Source organism: Lepidochelys olivacea, assembly GCF_965140295.1.
Source record: "Lepidochelys olivacea isolate rLepOli2 genome assembly, chromosome: 12".
NCBI classification, from domain to species: Eukaryota; Metazoa; Chordata; order Testudines; family Cheloniidae; genus Lepidochelys; species Lepidochelys olivacea.
Window position 1 is genome coordinate 24,464,777 of NC_140422.1, and position 27,526 is coordinate 24,492,302.

General features: G+C 37.1%; 1 protein-coding gene across 1 annotated transcript in view; it reads right to left on the bottom strand.

The window, feature by feature from the left end:
- LOC311529159 (transcription initiation factor TFIID subunit 4-like) overlaps positions 1-27,526 on the bottom strand; it is a 200,205-nt gene that overhangs the window by 76,574 nt on the left and 96,105 nt on the right. Inside the window, exon 13 of the mRNA XM_084644905.1 lies at positions 21,933-21,989. Coding sequence (XP_084501031.1) covers positions 21,933-21,989 — 57 coding nt within the window. The remainder of the gene's footprint in view (positions 1-21,932; positions 21,990-27,526) is intronic.

A 27,526-nucleotide genomic window follows, 5' to 3' on the forward strand; every position in this document is an offset into this window, starting at 1 on the left:
CCTACAGCAGATCTTTTTTTTTAAATCCAATCTTGATTTAAAGACTGCCAGTGATGGAGAATCAACCATGACCCTTGGTAAATTATTCCAATGGTTAATTACCTTTCAAAATTTTGAGACTGGAAATAAGGCATAACTTGTCTAGCTTTAACTTCTAGCCATGGAATCAGGTTATCCCTTTCTCTGCTAGGCTGAAAAGCTCCTTATTAAATATTTGTTCCCCATGTATATACTTACAGCCTGTAATCAAGTCACCCCTTGATCTTCTCTTTATTAAGCTAGGTTGAGCTCCTTGAGTCTATCACTATAAGGCATGTGATGCTTAAAGGGTACCCAAGATTGTGAAGCACCTTACTGCCACCTACCATTAGCATGAGGTGTCTTGTCTGTGCCGGCTGTTCATCAGCTTCCCGAATCCACCAGCCTCTGGCAACACATTACCTTGCAGGACTCGCTTTCTCTGTACAGGTTAGCAACAGGACCAGTGTTGATCCCCCAAGACACTGCAGTAGCTTAAGCATACCCTTTCCCAGAGCTCCAACCTTGTGGGCACTCAGGTTTACAGTTTATCAATCAAATAGATTATAGTTTATCAACATCCTTCTTCAACTGTGGACACCAGAACTGGACACAGTATTCCAGCAGCAGTCACACCAGCGCCAAATACTGAGATAAATAACTTCTCTATTCCTACTCAAGAGTCCCCTCTTTATGCATCCTAGTATCCCATTAGCTTTCTTAGCCACAGTGTCACACTGGTAGCCCATGTTAACTCCCAAATCTTTTCCAGAGTCAGTGCTTTCCAGGATAGCGTCCCTCATCCTGTAAGTACGGGCCTACAGTTTTTGTGCCTATATATTTAGTTGTATTAAAAATGCATATTATTTGCTTACGCCCAGTTTACCAAGTGATCCACATTGCTCTGAATCAGTGACCTGTCCTCTTCATTATTTACCATGCCACAATTTGTGTCTCATCTGCAAACTTCACTGGTGATGATTTTATGTTTTCTTCCAGGTTACTGATAAAAACATTAAACAGCATAGGGCCAAGAACCAATCTCTGTGGGACCCCACTCGAAACACACCCACTTGATGATACCTTATTTGCAATTACATTTTGAGACCTATTAATTAGTCAGTTTTTAATCCATTTAATGTGTACATAACAAGTTTAGCCCAAAAATGCTCACCTCTACTAACAATGTTCTATATGCAATTTTCAAACATAATGTGGTCAAATAAAAAATAACTATCTCCACAACAAAGCAATATGCTGCCCCTCTGCGAATGTTATTCCTGTGACTAAAATGAAATTATCAGGTCTAGTCAAAAGAGATCATGACTTTATTGTACTGGATAAGATAGATTTTTCTTTCCCACAAGCCTCTAACTCAAAAACTGTTGAAAATTATTGCTTAATACTATAAAAAATTCACCTTTGGGCAGAAACTAAGCTCGGAACATTTGAGCCCTGAAGGTGAATGTTTCACAAAGTAACGAGCACCTGAATACTGTTTTGGAACCTTAATTAGAGCAGTTGCGACCAGATGTCACCACTGCTATAGACCCATGCAGCTTGTTACTTCTGGTTCCATTAACATTTGCTCCATTATTTTAGTGAGAATATAAAATTACATTTATAGTACAGAAATTGCTAAGTGCATCCTTGTCTTTTTTTGTATACCAGTACTCCCTATGATTTTCTAAAGTCAAGTACCTCAGCTCATTAACCATGATTTTTCAGAAAATAATTATCAGTGAAACATGAAGTGACCTGAAGAAGAACTCGATGTAAGCTTAAAAGCTTGTCTCTCTCACCAACAGAAGTTTGGCCAATAAAAGATATTACCTCACCCACCTTCTCTCTCTAATATCAGTGAAACAGTCATTTAATTTCCTTAGTTCCATAGAGCAACAGAGCTATACAAACTTTCCAAAACTTTCCTTAACTGCTCTTTACTAATAGCTTTAAAAAAAGTCAGGGTATTCTCAATTTCTAATTTTCCAAACTACTTTTAAAAAATCTTTTTGAAGTCAGATTTTAAAAAGGAATTCATTATCAGATTTTTTTAGTCTTTTTAAATTGTATGTCTCTTAATTTATTAATAGGCTGACTTTCTCTCTAGTACTACTTTATTCCCAAAATATTTATAAATGCTTTTCTCATTTCCCCTAGTCCCTTTGATTAACACATGTTATTTTGCGCTTGCCATTGGTTTTTCCCTGCAATCAATTTTGTATATTTTTGCTTGGTTGCCTTCCTGATTTTCTATTTTCAGCACTATTTCTTTTTAACTTAAGATCTTTGAGTGGTCATATTTACAGCCACATTAACTCCTACTTACACCATTCCTTCTTTAACACAGGAAATGTACCAGTAATTTGTTGCACCTTAATTATAGTATCTTTCGGGTTTTCCCAGATGACTTCTAGAATGGTGGACTTTAATACTTCTGTCCATTTGACCTTGTTCACTGGATTTCTTTAGTCTTCAGAATTTACTTTCTTGAATTCTAATACACTTGTACAGTTCATCTGCATGCTGAATTCAAGTTCATAGTTACCAGTCCCAATCTTCTCTATTATTCTCTCTTGCTCCCTCCGTTTCCAGGTAAATCAGTATGAGTACCAGTAGATTTTGAATTGTTTCTCATTTAGTCAGAGTCTTCGCTTTTTGAATCTTAAAATAATCTTCTATGTTTCTTAAGAACCTCTTTCATTATGCATGTTTGGTTAAATGTGTTACTCAACAGATAACTGGGGTAATTAAATTCCTCGTGTACATGGTACCTTGTGGTTCTGAGTAAAATGATATCTGCTCCAGAATTTTAACCCCATGTTCTTCATTGCTGAACTATAGCTTTCTTGCTGTGTTACACAACCCTCACCACTATTACTTACACTCTATCTCTTAACTACATCTGATGTTTGAAATAATTAAAAACTACTACAGAGCTACTTTGCCAAGAACCACGGTAAAACTAGGTTCCTATTATTTACTTTACGGCAGTCAACTGAAGTCTGATTTATACAGTAAAATCCTGGCTCCAGTAAGTCAATGGGGAGTTCTGCCAGTGACTTCAATGGAGCCAGAATTTCACCCACACAATCTTCAGTTAAAACTAAGTACCTTCCTATTTTTAAAAGGCAATATTTGCAAATGGTTTTACAAAACTTCACTGAACATGTGTTAACACCAGAAAGGGCTTGTCTTCACTACCAGGGTAAGTCGACCTAAGTTACGCTACTCCAGCTATGTGAATAATGTAGCTGGAGTCGATGTAGCTTAGGTCAACTTACTCCGGTATCTTCACTGCACTGCGTCCACAGGAGAAGCTCTCTGCTTGACTTACCTTAGTCTTCTCTGGGACCTGGAGTACCGGAGTCGACCAGAGAGCGCTCTGCCATCAGTTTAGTGGGGCTTCACTACATCTGCTAAATCAACATCAGCTGCATCAATTATAGCAGCGTTGATCTCCCGGGTAGTGAAGACAAGCCCAAAAGCTTGAGATGAGTAGAAAGGTTATGTGTGTATAAAATATTATTTAACTACAGATTCTAGTAAAAGCTTTTTTAATCAGGCTTTTGAGAAAGGAAATGCCCAGATTTTATTTTATATCAACACTACACCATTCTTATGGGAAATCTGTATCTTTAAATTGCCAATCATTTTAGAAAATGAGAAAAATGTCGTAATTTACTAAAAATCATTTAGCTGTAATAAGTAATTTTAATCAAGTGGTTAGAGAGAATGTCACTGAAGCTAATTTTTAAGTGTTATAAACAGATGGGGAATATAGGGGATAGTTGTGCTGTTTTTGTAATCTGGATTATGTTTTGATCAAGTGAAACTGACATGACAAAAACAATTTTAATTTATTCTCTACCTATTTTTGACTTAGGAACACATGGCATGAAAGTACTCTTCACTTGGCAAATGTAAGAGTGGCGAAAAATTAGCATTAGGAATGAAAATAGCCAAACTCCCACCTTTTTTCCCCACCAAAAAACTTCAGGGGAGGTGTTTGAAGTCCATTAGTAAAACACAAATTCTATTTCGGAATGTGAAACATGCCTGCGATGTAAATAATCTAAATCTTTAGAAATAACTATAACAAAACTGCTACCACGCATTTCTCCTACAGATGAAGGGCACAAAAAACTAGTGTGGGGACAAAATATTTCATACACTGACAAGTAGCAAATTAGGGAGTCTTATAAGTACAATACGGTAGTCATGCCTTTCTATTGATCACATATAATTTACATCTTACAAAGATGTGAATTCTTGCATTCTCACTCCACAAGGAAAATCTCAATGATTTATTCATTTCAAATAAAAAATAGAAGGTAGATGAGAAGAATTACTTCACAGGCTGTAGCTTTCTCAGGGCACTAGTGCTAGGCTCTTCTTTCGCACTGCCCGAAGGGACTTTGTGTGCAAGTCCCTCTAATTAACAAGGTGAATCATGCAGCAGTTCTCTAATTAGTGAACATGACAAGCCAATGGAAACAAGCAGTCAGACCTGGTGTACAGAGATGGTCAACAAAAAGCATAGCAACATGCCATTAAAAAAATGTATATTTCATGTAAATAAACTACAAAAAGTAAGAGCCAGTGTAAAATCTGTTTTTCTTTTTCATGTTTTATGCTTATAATTGTTTTCAGATATAAATAATGACATACATCAAGGTTTCCAACCGCAAGTCATACCATACCACCTCTCCAAAATCCAAAAGTAGCTAGCTATCCTACTCAAAACAAGCAGCTGCTTAAGGGGCAGTATTTGTTTTCTTGCTTGTTTCTCCATTTTAAAGAGCAGCAGTTACATTAAGCTTCATTTTGAAAACCCCTAATTAATCCCTCAGCATAGATACATACATAAAATGGGTGTGGTAGTTTCACCTTTGTTATTATTGTCCTATGCATTACAAAAAACTCTCTGTGTGTATATACATATATATATATATATATATATATACACACATTCCCAAAATTTCAGACTTTTGCATATGGAAGGATGATCAATAATCATAATAAAAATTAGAGAATGGTATCTGCATTGATAAAACAAAATTGGACAATCCAAATTGTACCTCTTGTCACAGAATTCTTCCCAAATATAAACTTCCTCAATCTTTCAACTCCCCACTACGTTTCCCCCAACAAATACCCCTTGCACCTAAAATACCCTCAAAACAAGTAGTAGGATTTTAATTCATTTTCCATTCTTTATTCTAGAGTAACTTCCTGGTTTATGCTCTGAAGACCTTAAAAGCACTACAACAGTCAGTGGTGGAAGGTACCAACATTAGTATATGTTTTTTCACAGCCAAGTTGCATAATAATCTCTGCTATTTACACTCCAGTGTTTCTCATCAAATGGACAAAACTGTGGATTAACCTCATCACCAATACCCCACCCTCGCAGAGCCCCAAAATAAACACTCTTCCCATCCTCCTCTTCTAACTGGAGAAATAATATCCTTCTGCCCCAACATATCAATGTTGGACAACCTCACTGATTGGACCATTTCAGTTTTAAAAACACTGGGGTGTAAATACTAGTCCTTATGTAACAGCAGCTCCACAGCTGTAAATTAGAAAATTATTTTTAAACTACTTTAGCACAGAATTGGATGACTCAAAGTCATGTTACAATGAGGATTCATGATCTATAATGCTATTTCTTGTGAAATTGTGCTTGAACAGAAATGTTAAAATAACCTATAAACTATTTAAATATTCTATTCTATCAGTATATTTTCACTTATTATTTGCGAGCTTCTCCTAACTTCTCTTAGATCCCATTCAACATAACCATCCTTAGGACAGTACCTAGCAGCTTTAAACACAGACTGAAGAGTATCCTCTTTTAACATCAAGGCATAACTGATAATCTGCGAACAACTGAACTATGATCAGCCATATGCACAGAGAAAGTATTCAGCAAACAACCTGTCACAAATGCTTATTGTTTCAATAACCAATTCACCAAAGGACTTTGTTTCATAAAATAGATTACAAACACTGCCACATTATTATCAAAAGGCAGTTGTAATTAAATGTGAAACAACTGGAAAAAAACACACCAGATTGAGGTTTACAAGCGGTTGGGTGGATCAGAAAGCTCTAGATTCCTCTAAGCATCTTAATAGAACGAAACCAAAATAAAGTGATTGGAAAAAATGTACTAAATAGGAGATTAAAAATAGGATCTTATCTAACATCAAGAATATCTAAATGGTTGGTTTTTCACCAACTTTTATATACAAGGATGATTTTTATATACATATAAACTCACACTGTACTTAAATAAGAAAACAATAAGAGGCAGTTGTCCATATGTAATATCTTCTATGAGACAATACAATCCATCACCAACCAGCCAAATTCTGCTATTTGAACTGGTGTAAATCCAAAATACCTCCACTGACAGCATTTGAATTACTCCAGAATTGCACCATTGAGAAAGAGCAGAATTTGACTCAAACTGTTTTAAAGAATAAAAACAGACACTGGAAAATGAACACAAGAGAGTAAACCCACTGAATCAGACAGGCCAAAAGATGATTTCTTAGGCAAAACATTCAGGTCATTGCATCTTTCACTACGTATTCAACCATCTCTAGCATTTGCATGATAATGGTTACCACATTCTTAGGTGTTCCTGTGTTGGTGACTGTCAGGTTTAGTCTGTGTTTATACAGCTTCAGCCCCACTAAAAATTAATTGAGGGTTTTTATGAAATGTACATTTATTTCTTGAAAGGTTAGTAGTATAGTGGAGCAAATTACAGAAATTTTACCATCATCAATTATGCAACAAGGACAATTTCAGAAATTTGTATAATAGAGATAACAACAGCTCTCAAGGTTGTCAAAGCATGTATTATATTGCCCTATGTTAGCCTGAAAGAAATTTTCATAAATGGAAACAATCAAGAGACTTGAGTTGCACTAGGGGAGAAGTTGAATAGTTTTAGGAGAACAGCTCCTGGGTTGGCATTAATAATTTCCAGTTGTCCACAGCAAATTGAGACTTTAAGGAAGATCTTTTTCCTCCTAGTTCTGTATTAATGAATTGGAACAAGACTAAGACTCCCCTTTTTTGGCGAAAAATTATTGAAAAATCACTTGCACATCTAGCAAAAAAAAAAAAGTGCTCAAAATTTGGGAAATTAAGACTTGACACAACTGACAGCAAATTGCACATTACCATTAATACCTGGGATCAAGAGCAATTTCCTAATTTATTAAAACAATATACCATAAAAAATTGAAATACTGTCTATACACAGCACAAGCAGAACTACCAGATAAATAAAGGATAATAAATATTTTGCACCTACATAGTATCTTTCTCTCAGGGCACTTTACAAATATGAATTAAGCCTCACATCAGCTCTAAATTAGGTAAAATATGGATTGGGACCACATGACATATTGAAATGCAGCCACCTCTGGGGACAGAATGCAGTGGCTGTGAAAAAGTATACTCCATAGTTTAAGATAGGAGTAAAGAGGAATATTTTAATCACTATCACTGGAATTTAGCCCAGACCCTGAAACAAACACCTCTATTTTCATGAAATGTGCCATAGATTCTTCCAAAACCAAAAACTGCCTTGCTCTCTTTTCTTTTCTGAAACATGACAACTCCAGCAGCTCTGTGGGCCTGATCCAAAGTCCTCTGAAGTGAACAGACTTCTATCAACATCAGTGGGCTCTGGATCATTCTTCATATCCCCTAACACAATGCAAGGGGTGTAGAGTTGACCTCAGTCTGCTCAATCAAGATACAAGTAGTTAAACAGTTCCTTAGAAGTCACCCACCCAAGTGTGAACCAGCATGATTCTAACTTTGCTTATGATGTCAGAGGATCACTAACAAAGGTGAGGTGACTGCAGGATTCAAAAGTTCTGAGGGCACTCTAGTAACAATTCCTCTTTTTACACAGTGGAAGAATGCCCTCTCCTCTGCAGCCGGCAGTGTGGGGGAGCACACATTTTGAATAGACTGCAGGAGTAGCATAGCACTCAGATGTGAGAGTACATACCTGGCAGGCAAAGGACTACCCCCTGGGGATGTCTCCCCTCCTCCGCCACATATTTAAAGTTTCCTGGTGGCTGCCTTCTGTTCTTAGCTGTACTGTAAGACCTGTATTTTTAGGATGCTGCAGGTCTCACCGATTGCCTGTTTTGGGATCAGAAAACGAAATTTCCTGCTGGACTAAACTGGCAGACATTTGGTGATTTTTGTCACTTTTCTTATGGTATCATGTGGACACAGTTGATTTAGACTCAATAGTACTTTTAACTTTAATATCAGGAGATATAAGAGGTTTAGCTCGTTGCAACTTGTGGCCAATGTCTAGGGCTGATAAAGACTAAAGAGGCCAGTAAATGAGACCCAGGATTTTGCCAGTGGAACTGTGCCTGTAGGAAAACGGGAGACAAAGTCTTTTCGGCCTGAGGTCCTCTCTAGGTAATCTCTGCCCCCTCACCTGCACCTGTTTTTTCCAAGAACCACTGTTAAACCACAAAGAAGCAGTTTTATGGTGTTTATGTAAGAGGAGTTGGCAATCATCAATGATAGATCTATACTAAAATATACTAAAATCGATCTTCAGTATTTAGTTTCATCTGTCTTGAAATGGGAGCTTGCGAATGTCAAAAGAGCCACAGGTGGCCTAGACAGTAACCTTTGATAGTAATGTACTTTCAGTGACTTTCCTGATCTGTACCTCTTAGTAAATCACATTAGGTATCCCCTAGATTCTACCACTACACTACAGCATTGAGACTGTTTTGCTTCTGTAGCACAGGAAGATGCACACCAATGTCAAAAACACTGTGCTGACTCAGGACTTTAGGCCTTCTTACAACAAAAGTTATCATATATTCCCACAATTTAACCACAGCCCTAAAAACCAGCATGCAACATAAAATGACAAATAAAAGCACTAACTAGTGGGATGGCAGAAAATGTCCACATTACCTTCTCCTCTAGAAAAAAGGTTTCCAGAAGACACTTCCCCCTACTGGGATAGTAGTAATACACTATTAAAAAATGTGTTAAAATACCATGCAGAAATGTGTTAAAATACCAATGTTGTTTGCAAGTCCTGCAATACACCACTATTTTAAATGACGAAGTGGGTTCTCAGAAAACAAACAAACCTCTTCTGTATCAATTATGCCTCCAAACAACATCTTTTAAACCAGATTTTTAAAATTACCACCAAAACGTACATGTTTAAAGTTAGAGAATAAATAAAAATCTGAAATTACATAGTTTCCCATAAAATCTGTACTGGTCCCATCAATCTCACATTCATTTCATACATATTTCTTATCAAGAGAACATTTTCTATCTCTACTGTCTTCCTGAATACAATTAACACCTGATTTCAGTCTAATTTCCCATTTTATATCTTTTGACTCCCCCCTAAAGCCTACTTCACTTGTCTGACATATTTGCCAAATATTATGAGCACTTCTTGCAGGATGATATTTCTTAATCTTATCTTTCGGGGAGTTAATAGATTTTCATGTGGTTTGACAGGTGAATACAACGTTTGGTCACATAGGGTGAAATACCCATTTAAAGGTAATAATACTGATAGCATGTCAGAAATAAAGATTAAGAAGGCTCTTCAGAAAATCTACATGTTGTGTTTCTAGTTTAAAGACACAAAACATTTTTGTTTCGTATATAATTAAGCTTACCTGTGAAACTAACTGTGCAGGGTAGTAAGGAATGGGGTGGAGGAGTCACAATATTAATTCCAAGAAGATTTAACAATTTTATTTAGATTTTTGCACTAATTCCTAACTGTGTAAGCCCATACAGGGTAGGTGAGATAATATTTATTGGACCATCTTCTGTTGGTGAGACAAGCTTTCAAGCTTACAAAGAGCTTGTCAAAAGCTTTTCCTTCTCACCAACAGAAGTTGGTTCAATAAAAGATTTAACCTCATCCACCTTGCCTCTCTAATATCCTGGGACTGATACGGCTACAACAACACTGCATATAAGATCATACTGTCATTAATTATAATTGCATTTATACACAGAAGTTTGTAATGATTTTCAGTCGCTTCTCTTCTCTCCCACATTATATTGAGAGATATTTTAAAGAACTAGCAACAGCTCAGTCAACAGAAGCTCATCGTCAGTTAAGAAATAGAACAAACTTATAGCACCCTTGTTCCAGTTTTTCCCTTCTACATGGAAAACATCTTACATCACTCTGACTTCCCCACAGTCAAAACATGGAAGCTAATCGCAAGCTTCAACAATATTCTTTCAAGACTAAATAGGAACAAGAAATCCTATGAACTGTTACTTGAACTGCCTAATAACCCAAAGAAAATGAGTGACTTTCCTTCAGATATCTAAATTTCACAGATATTCAAATCCATGTCTGGTAAACACACACTTAAGGGAAAACTGACCACTGACTAATGTTTACATTAGAAATAGTAATAATGCAATTTATTTACTTTTAAAAAATAATATTACTAGAGGGAAAACAAGCACTTTTTTTTTATCAACAACACGCTGAGCAGTCTCTCATTATTCAATTAAGATGATGTGCCTATCAGTAGAGTGTTTAATGGAAAACATTAAAATATTTGTAATGCAAAGACTAAACTAAAAACAGCAAATGAAAGCAATACACCTTTAGTCTTCCCAGACACATTAATGATCAGCTGCCTGGTTTGTATTTTAAGTATGATTAGAAAGCTATGCATGCATCTAAATATAAACAGAAATGTCTGTTTTACAAATCACAAAAAATGATACTTCAACTTTTATCCTTATTACAACCTGTAATCTAACCAAAAGTAGTTAATATTTTATTTGGTTAAACTGACTGATATTGATGATAATTAAGGCTATGAGTCAGTCACGGATTCCGTGATTTTACGTGACCTCTGTGACTTCAGTCCCGGACAGCGGGTCTCTGGCTTCCACGATTTATTGTTTATTGCCCACATCCTGGCCATGATTTTTACTAAAAATACCTGTGCCAAAACTAATGATAACAAAACTAACTTTTACAAATGTTTATAGGAATATATAGCCTCAAAAATGTAATAATTAAGGGCCAAATCCTGTTGTGCAGGGTTTCCTGTTGGAGAACCACATGGGAAGACTATTGTATACAGCTACAGAGACAGACATACTGGATATCAAATCACATAACTTCTCTCTGCCTCATTTACCCATCTGTTAAATAACAGAATATTCTACAGAAGTCTTGTGAAGATTAATTCATTGTTTCATAAATCACTATGAGATGCACACGGAAAAGTTGTTACAATCTCAAACAAAAAAAAAACACTCTACACCTGTTCTGACAGAATGAAGGTTGAAATTAAATAGCCCTTTGAAACACTAACATTGTAAAAAAGTCTCAATAACTGCTATAAAGATTTGAACACCAAGCTTAACTCTGCCCCTGTATTCTTGTCCATCTTTCACCTGCTGGTTGGAGATGATTATAGCATTTGCCACAGAAAACTTCAGTCTGCTCTACTAAGTATATACCAAGTATATAAATTGCCAAATAATGGCCATTATTTGTAGAATGTTAGAACAGACACCTGTGCTTTCAGTCTACTATCAGGTAGAGGGGGTTTCCACTATGTATCAGGAGTGTCAGGGTAGACTGGGGATAGACTTTTCTATCTGGGACCTGCACTAAAGAGACTAAAAATGTGTCAGCAGGAGGTATGATAATTCCATTATATTCTGGTGGTATACAAATAATAATCAAAAGAAATGTAATTGTAATTTATCAGGACACAGAATTAAGTTATATTTTAAATATAAAACAATTTATGGTATTTAGATTCTTTTAGCTTGGTACCATATTGATCACTGGAGAGTAAAATATTTCACATCACCATATTTTTATTAGACATGTTTGTGCAAATATTTAAAGTACGGTACATGTGACCATATGATAAATTTTAAAAAAGTATTTCTTACAGAACTAGGTTTGCAGTAACTGAATTTTGTACTTTATGTAAACATTGCTTTAGTCACAACATTTCTACTTAGCTTAAGAGTTTCCTATTTCCCACAAGGACACCTGTCACCTATGACTGTTCTGGGATAAACATAATTGCCAGCATCATAGAAATGTAGGGCTGAAAGGGACGTCGAGAAGTCAAGTTCGTCCCCCTGTGCTTAAACTTACACCATCCCTGACAGGTGTTTGTCCAACCTCTTCTTAAAAACCTCCATTGACGGGGATTTCACAATCTCCCTTGGAAGCCTATCAGTTATTACAAGGAACTCATCAAAATGTTTTATTAATATGGCTATTGTCTTTGTATTTTGGAGCTTTAAATAGCATGTATATATTCTAAGAAGCCTGACACCATAATCACGGATAGAATCTAATTAGTCCAGAGAGAGAGACTAGAGCCCAGGCCTCCTGTTCTCCATCCACTGGATAACACTGCTATAAGCACAATAAAATGTTGATATTAAATATACATCACAGGATTGAGTGCTCAAATACCTGGGATTGTGTCTACTTTTCTAGAACTAAATCTAAGGCTTTGTCTACACTTTTTTTTTTTTTTTTTTTTGCATTAGTGTAGCTACAGTTTTGTAATGAGGGAAAACCTCAACAATAAGGGCCTGTCCTTCAAATATGTACAGCAAAAAAATCAAGTTTAGTTGGTAAAAATGCTTTTTGAGACTCTAATTTTAAAACTTTGCATGAATCTTAAGAATTAATTCTTAAAGTTTAAGTAACAGGAAAACCGATAAGGGCAAAAAATGTTTACATAAGGATAAAAAGAAAAGGAGTACTTGTGGCACCTTAGAGACTAACCAATTTATTTGAGCATAAGCTTTCGTGAGCTACAGCTCACTTCCTCAGATGCATATCGTGGAAACCAGCAGGCAGCAGTTTCCACGATATGCATCTGAGGAAGTGAGCTGTAGCTCACGAAAGCTCATGCTCAAATAAATTGGTTAGTCTCTAAGGTGCCACAAGTACTCCTTTTCTTTTTGCGAATACAGACTAACACGGCTGTTACTCTGAAACCATACATAAGGATACTAATTTTCCACTTATATTGTTCCAGCTGTTATCCTGTTAATTGAAATAAACTACTGATTAATAAATAAATTTATTCATAGCAAAAATATGGATAATTAAATTTGATGTGACCTTCTGTGTAAACATTTTTAATTCTTCAACCATACAGATTTTTTAAAAACATAATTAGTATTCACTGACTGGAAATATCTGTCTTAACTGAAATTGCTGTCTGCAGCTTTTGTAAATGTAATATTTCCTGAGTTGGAAAATCATGACAGACTGATACCACAGAAACAAGACATTCTAAGTGTTAGTACCAATTGACACTACATGGTATTTCTCATCACATTTAGTTAACAATGGCATTTGATGCCAGTGATGGTGTCAATTAAAATGTGAAGCATTTATGGTTTCTATATTATAGTTTAAATACACATATGTAAACAATAGGAACTTTTTTTTCAGATCCCTATTCTAAAGGGATACCAAATCTCAAAACATATAGTTTGTTCACTAAGAAAGATCAAACACGGGTTTGTACCAGTGCAGATAATTAGAAGTAAAATTAACTTCTAAAACATTAACTACAATAGAACTACAATCAGTGTCCCACAAAAAATGAACATTTATGAGGTAGGATAAATTGTTTCACTCTGCACAAAGATCTATGTGCACTACATGGGTATAATACAGGATTTGATATACCAGATCAGACCATTAAGCTCATCAAGACCAGTATCCTGTCTGTTGCAGTGATCAACACTGGATGATTCTTAGGAAGACAAAAACCCATCTCCAACTATGGATCACTTCCATTGTTCTCTCGAGGGAGAAGTAGTGTGGTTTATTGAAGAAGACTGGATGTAGTTTAGATTTTTCCTGTACTGAAAGGGGCAATCTTCAGCTTGGGAAAACTTTGGGGTAGAGGGAAGGCAAAAAAGCTCTCTCTTTATGCTCACCTCCAATTAATCCACTTCTTGTCTAAACCAGTCTTTCCTGCTTCACAAGACTTGGCTGGAAAGAGATTAGGGCCTTCCTCTTGATCCTTGGCATTTTGCCTTCTATTGTCCAAACTCCCATTCCTGAATAGGAACTGTAATGTCATGCCTTACCCTCCAACCAAACAGTTCTTTTATTTTACAACTCTGCCCTTGCAAGAGATGCTATGAAGAGTCTTGGTCCCTGATATTACAAACACGTATGTGTGTGAACAGTTCTGTGGAATTCAGTAAGACACTCTCTTGCCTAAAGTCACACACAAACATAAATGTTTGTAGGATCGGGGTCTAGACTGTGTTTTAGCCTTGGAAATTTAGCAGAATGTGATAATTCTGCAGATCTGTAGTTAAAAAAAAAATCTATGAAGAATATTTAACTATTTGTTAAAGATATTAATATTTGTATTTCAGTAGCACCTAGAGGTTCTAGTTGAGGATCAGAACTACATTATGCTAGACTCTGTATGCACATATAATGATATATTGCCCTGCCCCCAAAAGCTCACAATGGAAGTAATTTATCAGGATTTGTGCTGGTCATGGTACCATACTGCATGTCTGATGTTGTCTTCCTTCAAAAAGACAAAAATATTGTAAAAATAGTTCTAATTAGTTATGCTTGATAATACAGAGGGTTTTCATGGGAGTATCTACTTCTTTCTGAGTAGCAAGTTTGCACAGAATGAAAGTCACAGGAACTTTAACTGTAGAAAAGCCATTTACCCCAAAGCTTGACTGTCTGATATATCTCTTTGTCTTAACACGACTTTTTTCTATCATTTTGATAAAGAGAAGGAATGACTAAAAATATGTTCAGTTGGCAATTGCCCAACATAATGGAAAACTTAATGGGCCAAATTCAGACCTGTGGTGTTTTCTGTAGCCCTTATCCACACTGGAAAAGTTGATAAGTATTTTTCTGCACTAGATAGCTCCAGCGGGTGACAAACAACGGAAGCTATAATATATACAGGAAGCTTTTGTCTGGTTTGGGGGGGTTTTTTTGTTCTTTTGTTGTTGTTTTTTGGCCACTGTGTTATTTAACCTTACTCACATAGTAATAAAAATGCCTGTACTCTATCTATACAACAGCTTTAGTATTGACAGAATTGGTACAGAAAAACATTCACAAAATATTCCAGTTTAGATGTACCTTTACTGGTCAAAAAGAGCATTAAATCAATCACTATTCTAAGATCAAATTCCTAAGATTCTCCTCCTTTCTTTCAATCTTCTGACCCTCAGATGATTTAGGGAGCTAAACAGAGATTTAATTTAAACTTATTTTCTGTTCAGGAGCTCAATTCCTGGACAGAAAATAATTTGTTATAAAAGTCCTTTAAGAAAGAATAGATTGTTTCTTACCAAACTCCTTATGCTTTTGGTTTTCAGCAAAACCTGAATATAGGGATAATAGCAGTAAATCTGAATCTATTTACAAGCAAATACCACTACTACAGAATTATTGAGATATACTCAATACAATGTTAAGAAATTATTTATTGTAGAATTATTTTTGATATCTTAATAGTCAAATATCCTGAGCTGAATCAGAATTACAATATTTAGCTTAGAAGCAACTTTTCTTTTTAGTCTGGGAACAAGAATGGTTTCATATTTCCATGTCAGTGTTCAAGCCTTGTAAAATGTGTGTACTCAGTGCTCTGACAGACTACCTCACTTTTTTTTTTTTTAAAGAGTGAGGAGTGTTATAGCTTTGCGTACAAATATATCTAACATCCTTTCCAAACACTTTTTGCATATATTATCAGAACAGGCTGCATTTCAAAAGCTAGATGCTTAAGGCCAATTTAACCCTCCTACAATGAAAGCCACCTGGGCGAGGCAGAGAAAGTGTAGCAACAAAGTGGAGGGAACCACAATGCCCAGAGGTTTGCAGCGTGCATAACACCTCCAAGGGCACTGGGAGAAACATGCTCCCTGACAAACTCATGCAACAGCTGCAGAAGAGGTGCAGTCTGCACTCAGTGTATCCCCACACAGGGTGTGACACAGCTTATGAATTCTGTTTGATATTGAGGACATTCTGTATCTGGGTCAGAGTGAAAACTCCGTTTTGATTGGAAGGCTAATCTTTGCCTTCTCTACTGTCTTTTGCCTCCATGCTGAGCTAAATCCACAAGGGCAACAGGAGAAATTCTTGCACCTGGCACAGGGCTAATAGAGGGTTAAACTTTGGGTATCTCTAGACTGAATTTAAAAACCCGAGGCTGGCTCATTCAAGCTGGGGGCTTGTGGGGCTCAGGCTAAAGGGCTGTTTAGTTACAGTGCAGATGTTCAGGCTTGGGCTAAAGCGTGAGCCTTGGGACTCTCCTCCCTTGCAGGGTCCCAGAGCTCAGACTCCAGCCCGAGCCCAAACGCCTACGTCTCAATTAAACAGCCCCTTAGCCCAAGCCCTGTGAGCCCATGTCAGGTGGTATGGGCCAGCCTCAGGTGTTTAATTGCACTGTAGAAATATCCTTTGACAATCATCCATTTAAAAGGTGCACCCTTGGACAAAGAGACAACTGATGCTCAAGGTAAACAAGATTTTTTGTCTGAACACTAGAGGTGTGGTAACTACAGAACAGATCACCCAGTCGGGGATTTTGAAATGAAACTGAGCAGGAAGTCACCTGACAAAGTAAGGGACTCTCACTGGTCATTTTTTTCAGGGTGGGCGGGGTGGGAGAGAGACTCCATAATGAGAAGCTATATGTTGGAGGACAGAGGAGAGGAAAGATCCTGGACTCTCTACAGGACTCTAGCCTATGACCAAAGAATGACTGAGTGGTGAAGAAACTGAGGCAGGGAAATTGCATTTTGCAGTTGACTTTCCATTCTTTCAGCTCTCTAGATCTGTGTATCCTTATGTTAAATAAAGAGTAATTTATTTTAAACTCCTGTGAAAGTCTATCTGTGTGTGCTTGTCTGCTTCACTATCACATGCCCTTGAAGAGGTGAATTATAAACACAGAGCATTCACATGGCTCGAGTTCTGGGAAAGGGTGTGCTTAAGTTATGGAGCAAGCTGAGGGATCAACACTGGACCTGGGGGTGCAGGGCAGATGGCTCATGTAGCTCCATTTCTGCAATGGGGACAGCCTGTGCCCTGGAAATGTGCCAGACAGGCCAAGGAAAGCCGGTATTGAAACCTACTCAAATCAAGGGAAGCTTATAGCACATGGGTCCAGTGGATTGGGACAGATACAGCAACCTGGTGAATGTCCAGCAGAGAGAGCTTTACTAAGGGCTGCGTGCATGACATGACAATTGCCCCATCCTCAACAAATGCCTTGGAAGAGCTTTCTCATTTCAGATGTATTGCTACTATTGTGCAAATATTAAAAAGGTGAACTGCTGGCACAGATAAGGATAATACCCCTGGAGTGTACTCAAAGTGAAATTTAGTCCCTACTGAAATCAATGGAAGTTTTGCCATTGACTTCCATGGGGCCAAGATTTCACACACATGGAGTACAGTGCCTGTGAGACCAGATTCTGACTGGGGGTTATCTAAATTGATCTGGACTCTGAAAGCATGCCCTACTATACTGTGTTCATGGTGTTTACTTTAAGTTTTTATTACTATGTAATTTCCTTTGTTAGTGATGACACAAAGATTTTAACCTAGTTAATCTATTAGGATGAACAAACTCAGCTACTTCACTTTCAGCCTAAACAGGCATTTCAGTTAATGAACACTGAATATATAGCAAGTTATCCATAACAGAAAGGATGCTCAGGATCTCACCTGCTCTATCTTTCTTTGAAACCATTTATATTATTAATTACTAGATACTGACTTAATTATTCCTAATCTTTCTCTAATCTTGCTAGAAGTTATATAGTCTGTTTTATGTCCTATTTAATGAACCCTTTTTATGGATGTTAGAGAACTCATTTCTCTAATACATATTTGTAGTTGACTTTCCATTCTTTCAAATGACTGAACAATTGCCATCATATTTTTTAAAATTTGATTTTGAAAGGTTTAACAATGTAATAAAAAGTAAATGTTGTCCACAAATGTTGCTAATCCTTGTACAGGTTCAACTGACAATCACACTGTATCTTTCTTATTTCAGAATGTAGCCTAGGTTTAAATACTCATGTAGTTCAGTATACAAGTGAAGAGGAACATTTTTCTTGCAATAAACTTGCTTAAAGATAATGTTGCATCACTTTGTTAAATAGGTTTAATATTAAAATACACTGACTGATCACTACCTTGTCCTTGTCGACAAGGAGAGTTGCACCAGTTTAATGAAGGCATGAATTTTAACTGAAAGTTAAACAAGTGTAAACCTCTGTGTGAACACTTATTTTCATTTATCTTAAATCAATTTGGAACAGGTTTAAACTAAACCTAAATAGGTCACTCAAACAAAAATAAGAGTGACCACCATAGGAGTTTGCATCAGTATAACTAAAAAAGTGCAAGCCTGTGTGTAGATAAAGCCTCAGTGTGATAGATAGTGTCCACAGTAGGGCTATGTATAACTAGGTTAGTTATGATGTTTAATACGTTTTTTTAACCAAATTTAAAACTAGTTTCTGCTAATTTGGTTTAAAAAAAGATGTGACTGTCCAGAGGTCCTGAGCATAAAAGGAAGTTTTAGAACCTGTACCCTTTGCTTTTATTTATTTTTTCCTTCCCTTATCTCTTCCTATTATAATTTTTTCCTATACTTTGATATCTTTCTTCCCAACTCTAAAACTAGGTATTTCATCCTTTAGATTTGTCTTCTCCATAAACCATCGCTAAGCCACTCCTTTCAGATTTCACCTTTCTCCCCTTATATACTTCTCTCTCATCTCCCCCATTGATCCCATTCTCTGCACATCATTGTCTTTATTTCTAGTGCCCACACCTGGGACTTCTGTTTGCTTCTACAGTCTCCACCCACTTTGACTCTGAGTTTACCTGGGATGGATCCAGAGCCCAGTCCTAATCACCCTACAAATGAGAATAAAGAGATAATGCCAGAATGTTTGGGTGGGTAATAGAAGGAATATGCTGGCTGGTGTCACCCTTCAAATACAGGTATATCAACAGCCTTGAAACATTATACATTTACAAAGCCTCTGAACCCTTCCAGATAATGGTAAAATTCTCAAATCTTTATCAAAAGAGCAAATTTATGACTTGCAAGCATAAAACATCCATTATGCTTCACAAGCGCCAACGCTATCCAGGAAATAAGACTAAGCTCCAAAGCGCTGTGCATAATATAAGAGACTTGGGTGTCCTCAGCATACCTGACTAAATAATAGTGTCTAGCCACCAGCCAGAACGGCAAATGAGCAACAAGTGTCTTCAAAATCCAACATTCAAGTCATTTTTATAGATTAGCGGAATTGAAATCAATATTTCCCTAATCTTCATAAAGCTAACAATATCACCTTCATAATTTACAAAACCTGGAGGGAGACCCAAATCTCCTCTTGAATATAGATCATCTGCACATTTAAGAGCAGACCAGCTGGCAGAGAAGTTATAAAACTGAGACTTTTTTGAAAAGTTAATTCAAAGTCTTTAATTTCAGATAATATAATGCCCCAACTACCATGTGGCTAGTATATCATCTTTTGTATTGCAAAGTCAGTCGTTTTGTCTCAGTAGCACCAATGCAACTGTATTCAGTGTCAGTATTCATTCAGCAACTGATCCAACTAAATTATATGGAAAAAAAAACAAACCACCCTAAACTAAAATACACTCCTACTTACTTTTTGTACTCTCCACCCCTTTTGAGGACATTCACTGCAAAATATATTTTAAATATATATTAAATATATTTAAATATTTGTAGGTGAAAAGATCTCAGTAAACTGAAGAAAAAAATTCAGAACCCTAATTACTGAAAAATGAGTCTTATCTTATAGTCATATGGTTTTAAATATGTAGAATGAAATTCAACTTCAGAGAGAGGGAGAGAGCCAGCGAATTATGCAGTTTCATTAGAAGGGTGGGAAACAAGGCAGGGCTATTGTACAAAAGAACAGGGTGCAGCATTCTGAAACAGAAAACCTGGTATTCATTCTACATTTGTTCATTCCAACCAGTTACCATATTCAGGAACAATTACTATTTTAAAGTCACACAGCAGTTTGATCTGGGCATTACTAATTAGATTACCACCAAAATACTTGCTAACTCAATAATAAAGCAAGATTATTAATTTTTTAACATTTTCTTCTATTCACAAGTGTGTACAGCATCACTCCCCCTAGTGGATCAAGAAATGCAATATATATCAAAATTACTTTGAATATTTCACAGTAAGAAAAAGAGATGCTCATTGCAGTTGCTCAGAGCAAAAGCAACCAAATCTGCTAGACAGTAAATCTTTCAGCACAGCTATACAGAATTCATCTTATTTCAGTCTGATTACTTGCTAAAACACATATTTTTACTAAAAGAGACCATTTTTCCTTCCCCTACCTTCCAATTAACTAATAAGAAGAGCACTCAATGAGAGATTATGACACCATATCACCAACAAATGGCAAATGTTTCTCGGATAGTTTACTTACAATGACAAAATAATAAAAAAAGAATTAAATCTAATAACTATCTTAGCTTTGCAGGCAGTATAAACTACAAATGTCTGAACTGTACCTCATTCTCACTTTCAACGGTAGAATAGCTTTTGTGGTTATCTCAACAGCCTGTTTTGCTACGTTTGATTACCTTCAATTATTTTTACATATTTTCAAAACTGAGTTTCTTTTTGTATCTATGCCTGGGTATCTTTGTTGGTAGCTGGTATGACAATTCCAGGGCTTTTCCAGGAAAATAGTTGATTTGTGAAATTTTCAAAATATTTTCAAAATCCTTAGTCCAGACAGGCAGTGACCCATGGCAAAAAGTTCAAATGAACTCTTTCTGACATTTCTTCTTCATTATATATTTCATATCTATTCACAGTAATTCACGTTATGGAAGAAATTAATATACATTTCATCTATGTACTTCAAAAAAGAGCATTTTTTTTTATTCTCACCATATATACATGAGATCTGTATAGCAATGGAAATTATAAAACACTGACCACACAGAACAAATATAGAACAGGAATACCAGGGAAATAGGTAAAATATTTGTCAAACAAATATCTCTGTATATATTATCTCCTAATGGACTTCATTAATACAATTAATGGAATTTAACTTCAGCTAACCGGGATTGGGGTTTGCTGGGTATCTTATTGATACTGGTTTTTTAAATAATAATTGCATTTAACAGAGAGATATTTTATGTCTTTCTAAATAAAGTTATGACTTGATCCTTTTAAGTACATAGGGTAACCGTAAGCAAGAGGCAGGCTCCTTAATTCGGTGTGAGTTAAGGATGCTCAACACCTCACAGAACTGGACCCTTCAACTATAATATCAAAACTTCAAATGCAGTTATTTGATGATTTTTAGACTACAGTAACTAAGAATGATGACTGAATAAAACATCAAGCTTAAAAACATTAATTGTTACAAAAACAAAAACTAGTAATTAAAATAACACATTTCTAGGAAGTGACATTTTACAGAAAGACAAAGGCATATATTTTCCACCAAAATCTAATGCCGCTGTCATCATCAACAACCCAACAAAAGCTACAGCTACCTAAAATGGAAATGAAAATGTAATGTATGGAAATATTCTCTTATAAAATCTCCTTAGGCTTCACATGTATTAATGTATTAGTTTGCAAACATTAAGATCAAAGGCAAAGCAACAAATACATCCTAAAAGTTTTAGTCAGATTTTTATTAACGATATACAAGTAGCAAGGCATAAAAAATTAATATGTTCAAGCCTTGAAATGTCAAGTGTAATGATCTCTAGCTCTGCTTACCTCCTTTGCTTTTTGTTTCAATCTAGCTTGCTCTGGGTCTTCTTGCCTTGAGCGACTCTACATGTTTTAAAAAAATGGGGAAAAAGGTTAACAGATGGTTTAAGAACCCCTCATCTGTTGCAGTAAGTTAAAAAATAGCAAAGAAAAGGGAACAGGATACAAGGTGTCAAAGATGGGATGCTTAAAGTCATAGAAGTGCAATTTCAAGCCTGTAGGCCTCACCCAATACACTGTTAAATATTCAGTTGTAAATAAAATCTACACTGTAAGTTTAAATAAAAAACCCAATCTATTTCTGTTATTACCAATTCTAAAGTTTCAAGAGAAGTTTATGTTCTGGCTATTTAATACGTATACATGCATTTGCTATGAAACAACAATGTCCTAACTCAGAAAAGAAAAACATCTGATAGAAGCATCATTCAAATATTTTACACTATCTTTTATCATTTATTGATTTAAAATCCTTCACAATCAAATAATTATACTCAAGTATTTCATTAACAGAAACATTTTCTAAGGTTAAAGCTGGTATCAATACAGAATGCATAAATCTATTATAAAGTCCTTCTCTCAGCTATCATCAAACTAGCACAATTAAAAATGTGAGTATTCTGTAGAAGCATACTGTGTTTACGGCGTAAAAACACATATTTAAGGCTCAGCCAAGACATGGACTCCTTTCTATTAACTGTCATTCTATAAACTACCAGTGAGACCCTCCTAAAAGCAATCCTTACAAGATATTTTCCCTTCAGAAATAGACATAAGTAGCTTTCAGATGTAGAAAGAATAAAGTTATATGATTACATAAATGTGATCCTTAGAGTATCTCTCTATAGGTATTTATATATTTGTATATAAATACTAATAACAAATTATTGCCTGCATATTTTAAGACAATTATGTCACACATTTATGCATACAGTAACTATGTATTAAAGGTCAAGAGTAATGAGAAATTCCTGAACTCAGTTTCATGGAATTCAGTAATCACTCAAACAAAACAAAACAAATTTAAAAGCAGATTACAAATGTATTATTGTAATTTCTGAATGTATTATATGATTGGCTAAAATTCAGATAGTTATGTATCAAAACCATACCCAGTCACAGTAAAAATAAACCCTGGGGTTCCCATGTGAACAATTATACTTGTTTTGACACACGAAAGGTGTAATTATTTATTATTTGTATATTATTTTGCATATTAAGTTTCCTCCTATGTCATTTACACAAATGCTAATGGAATAGTAGTTCTACCCTTTTTCTTCCCTCTACCTTTCCAACTTGGAGAAAGATCTGAGGCTTCAGAAAAGAAACAGTGAATAATTTGCAATCACTAAGATGCTGCTTTTTATGCGTGTGTGTGTGTGTGGAACATCTTATACTGTGCTCTCGTTAAAAATGCAGGAACTTAAAGGTCCATGAAGAAAAGCAAATGGAAAGCATGAATTCGGAGCGGGACAAGACCAGATCCTAACATGGCAGACATAGCTGTAGGGAGTTCTGAATATCTCATAACTGATATTCTCCAATGTCCTGGGACAAACACAACTACAACACTGAATTTTGGCAGGTAAGGGAAAACTCACTCTGAATTTACTGTACTGTTTTTAACTGGGATTATTTTTCCAATTGATACTACATGTAGATTAAAGCTTTGATGCCAAAAAACACCACAACAGGAACAAACTGGAGGAAAGACTTTTTCAAGATTTGTCTGACACTGTCATCACACATGCTAGCATCATCTTCCAATAGCATCTAGCAGTGATTTTGTGGCTGCTGGCATAGTTAAGGATAGCTTGGCTAGAGACCTTCTGGAGAACAGGTAACGAGAAGCAAAAGACTATAGATCTCTAATGACAACAAAGTTATACCAGCCAAAATAAAACTTTAAGATGACGTACAGAAGGCGACTTGAAACTACAGTGATCAGGCAAACATAAAAGCTTAAGACAGATAGGTTGGTCTAATCAATTGTTAAAGCAGAAGGCTGGGAATAAGGAGATCTGGGTTCTATTTTCAGATCTGAGACATCTGTGAATTGATTCAGCAAAGCAACTAAGAACTTACTTAAATCCATTCCTACTCAGCAAAGAATTTAAACATGTATTTATTTGGCATTCAGTAGTGTATAAATTTATGCTTTGCAGAAAAGGGATGGACTTAAGCACATGTTCAAGGGCACATCTGAACAGGCCTTGCTTTGTCACCTAGTACAACTCATTTAACCTATTTGTGACTCAGTATCTCCATCTGTAATATGGAGAACTGCTACTGAGGAGGACAGTTTGGACCTCGTTTGAGCAGGATTTCTCTAAAAGTCCCTTGTCCATCCAAAAGTCAGGCTGTCGGATGTTGTGTTGGGGTCGTTGATTCTGCCCCCTTCAGTGACAGTAGGTTTTGAGGTGTCCGTAAGTGAATGCATGGCTGGGAGGCCACCTGGAGAGCTATCAAGAACCAGAACCTCCTTGGCCACCAAGGAGGTATTAAGATTACTGTTACCTCGTCCACCTTGATTTTCATGAAGACACATGGTAAGAGGGGGATGGGAGGAAAGGCCAACATCAGTGAGTCTGACCATTGCACTAGGAAACCATATCCTCTGGAGCTACGTCCCTGTGCATTACAAGATCAGTAAGCCGGGCATTTCTTGTTGCCTGCAAGGGGTTAAGGAGTGAAGGGGTCCCAAGACAGGAATCCCCAGTGAAGAAATAACGGTTGGGCCACAGATGAATGGAGCATCCATTTGTGGTCCTCATGCCAACTGAGGCTGTCTGCTAGGAAATTCATTGTCTTGGTAAGTGGATTGCAGAGAGGGTGATATGATGTTGGATGCACCAGTTCCCTAGCTAAACTGCCTATGTATAGAATAGTGTGCACCTCGCTTCCCCCCAGATGTTTATATAACATACAACGGTCATATTGTCTGACCTGATTTGGACTTGAGTGAATCAGATAAAGGCAGGATTTGCTTGCATGCTCTGTATAAGGTCAAGGAGGTTGATGTGGAACATGGACTCCTGTGGAGTCCAGGAACCTTGAGATGCATGATCATCCAAGTGCTTTCCCCAGACAAGAAGAGCCATATCTGTGACAAGCATTCTTGTGGGTGGAGTTGGAATAAAAGGAACTCCCACACAAACATTTTCAGTCTTCTCCCAGAAGGTGAGAGATGCTGGGAGGAAGTGAGATTTTCATCAAAAAAGAAGACCCTGCTCAGGGCACAGGCATTTCTCAGCCAGGGACTGGAGGCTGCACAGTGAAGTTTGGTGAGGGGGGCGTCTCACATATGCACATGATGCCGTGTGGCCTAGGGAGGACTAAGCAGGACCTGACAGTTGTTTGAGGACAAAGTTGAATTTGGATATCGAGGTCCTTTACTGCAAGGAATCTGTCCTGTGGTAAGCAAGCCCTGGCCGCCCTGGGTCCAGGACTGCTCCTATAAATTCCATAGTTATTGTGGGTTTGAAGTGGACTTACTTGAAGATCCTGGGAGTGGCAAAGGGCAAGTAGGACAGTGAGTGCTACCTGCAGTTCTCAATATGATCAACCCTTGAAGAGCCATTTGTCTAGGTATGGAAATATATGGTAACTGTGATGGCACAGATGTGCTGCTACCACAGCCATGACCTTTGGAGTTGAAGAAAAGCTGAAGGGGAGAACCTTGTACTGAGCCCATTGTAAAACACAGGAATTCCCTGTGTGCTGGTTCTACAAGAAAACAAATGTCTTTTAAATCGAGCACCACAAACTGTTGATGACATTCAGGGAGAGGATTATAGTGGTTCGGGAAATCACCCTAAATCTTGAGTGGCAGATGAAGACATTCAACTATCTGAGATCCAAGATGGGTTTACAGCCCCTCTGCCTTTTCAGGGATTAGGAAATATTTGCAGTAAAAGCTCTCCTGTCCCCTTGTGTTGAGGAGGTACGGACTCTGTTACTCCAGTTGCATCAGAGAATCTGCCTCCTGTTTGAGAATCATCTTGGGAGAGGGGTCCCTGAATAGGTATGGAGGAAGGGACTTTTGGGGAAAGGATAGATAGGAGCTCATCTTAAAGTAGGCAGTTGATATGATGTCCAAGACCCATTTGTCCATAATCAGATGTGGACAATTATTCCAATTCCCTTGTCTCTGCTCTGGGCCCAAATCAAAGCAAAAAACCTCCAACTACTTGGAAACCTGCTTACCAGCAGCCTAAAGGGAAAAAAAATTCCTTTTCCAACTTGTGCTCCTTGTAAAAAATCAAAATCCTAACAAAAAAAAAAACCCTGCCACTTTTGTCTCCAGGCAAGTGGGTAGAACACCCCCCCATCCCCCCCCGTTTACTTTTAGGGAAAAAAAAAACTCTGGGTTGGAAGACTGTGAATTTCCCTGCAGGAGTTAAGTACCCTGCCTCCAGGCAAAGAAAACCTGCAATTCACAAAGATAATCCCCTTTTGTCTCTGCTTGGCCACAAAGCAGAGAAAAAACAAGCTGCTTTCAGTTTCAGCTGCTTTCTGGACTTCCTTTCCAAAGGAAAAAAAAAAACTCTGCCACCATGTCAAGGTTCCACCCCTAATCTAAACGCTAGGATACAGATGTGGGGACCTGCATGAAAACCTCCTAAGCTTATCTTTACCAGCTTAGGTCAAAACTTCCCCAAGGTACAAAATATTCCACCCTTTGTCCTTGGATTGGCCGCTACCACCACCAAACAAATACTGGTTACTGGAGAAGAGCTGTTTGGAAACGTCTTTCCCCCCAAATACTTCCCAAAACCTTGCACCCCATTTCCTGGACAAGGTTTGGTAAAAAGCCTCATCAATTTGCCTACGTGACTACAGACCCAGATCCTTGGATCTTAAGAACAATGAAAAAGCATTCAGTTTTCTTACAAGAAGACTTTTAATAGAAATAGGAATAAATTGAAGTAAAGAAATCCCCTCTGTAAAATCAGGATGGTAGATACCTTACAGGGTAATTAGATTCAAAACATAGAGAACCCCTCTAGGCAAAACCTTAAGTCACAAAAAGATACACAGACAGAAATAGTCATCCTATTCAGCACAATTCTTTTCTCAGCCATTTAAAGAAATCATAATCTAACACATACCTAGCTAGATTACTTACTGAAAGTTCTAAGACTCCATTCCTGGTCTATCCCCGACAAAAACAGCATATAGACAGACAGAGACCCTTTGTTTCTCTCCCTCCTCCCAGCTTTTGAAAGTATCTCGTCTCCTCATTGGTCATTTTGGTCAGGTGCCAGCGAGGTTACCTTTAGCTTCTTAACCCTTTACAGGTGAGAGGAGTTTTCCTCTGGCCAGGAGGGATTTTAAAGGGGTTTACCCTTCCCTTTATATTTATGACAGACAGCTTGCTGCTGAGGATGTGGATTCAGGTAAAAGACAGCTAGCGGATTGCAGCTCCAATTGCGGGTTGATCCTGGCGGATGTGGATTGGATGCAGATCTACCTTTTTGTATTCGCGCAGGGCTCTAGGGATGGTGGTGGGTCCATGTATCTCCACCCTGTACCTTGTGGCACTTTCTCAGTGGTTCACAGGGTTTGTGATGGTAGAATGGCTGAGGGGCTGGCCAATA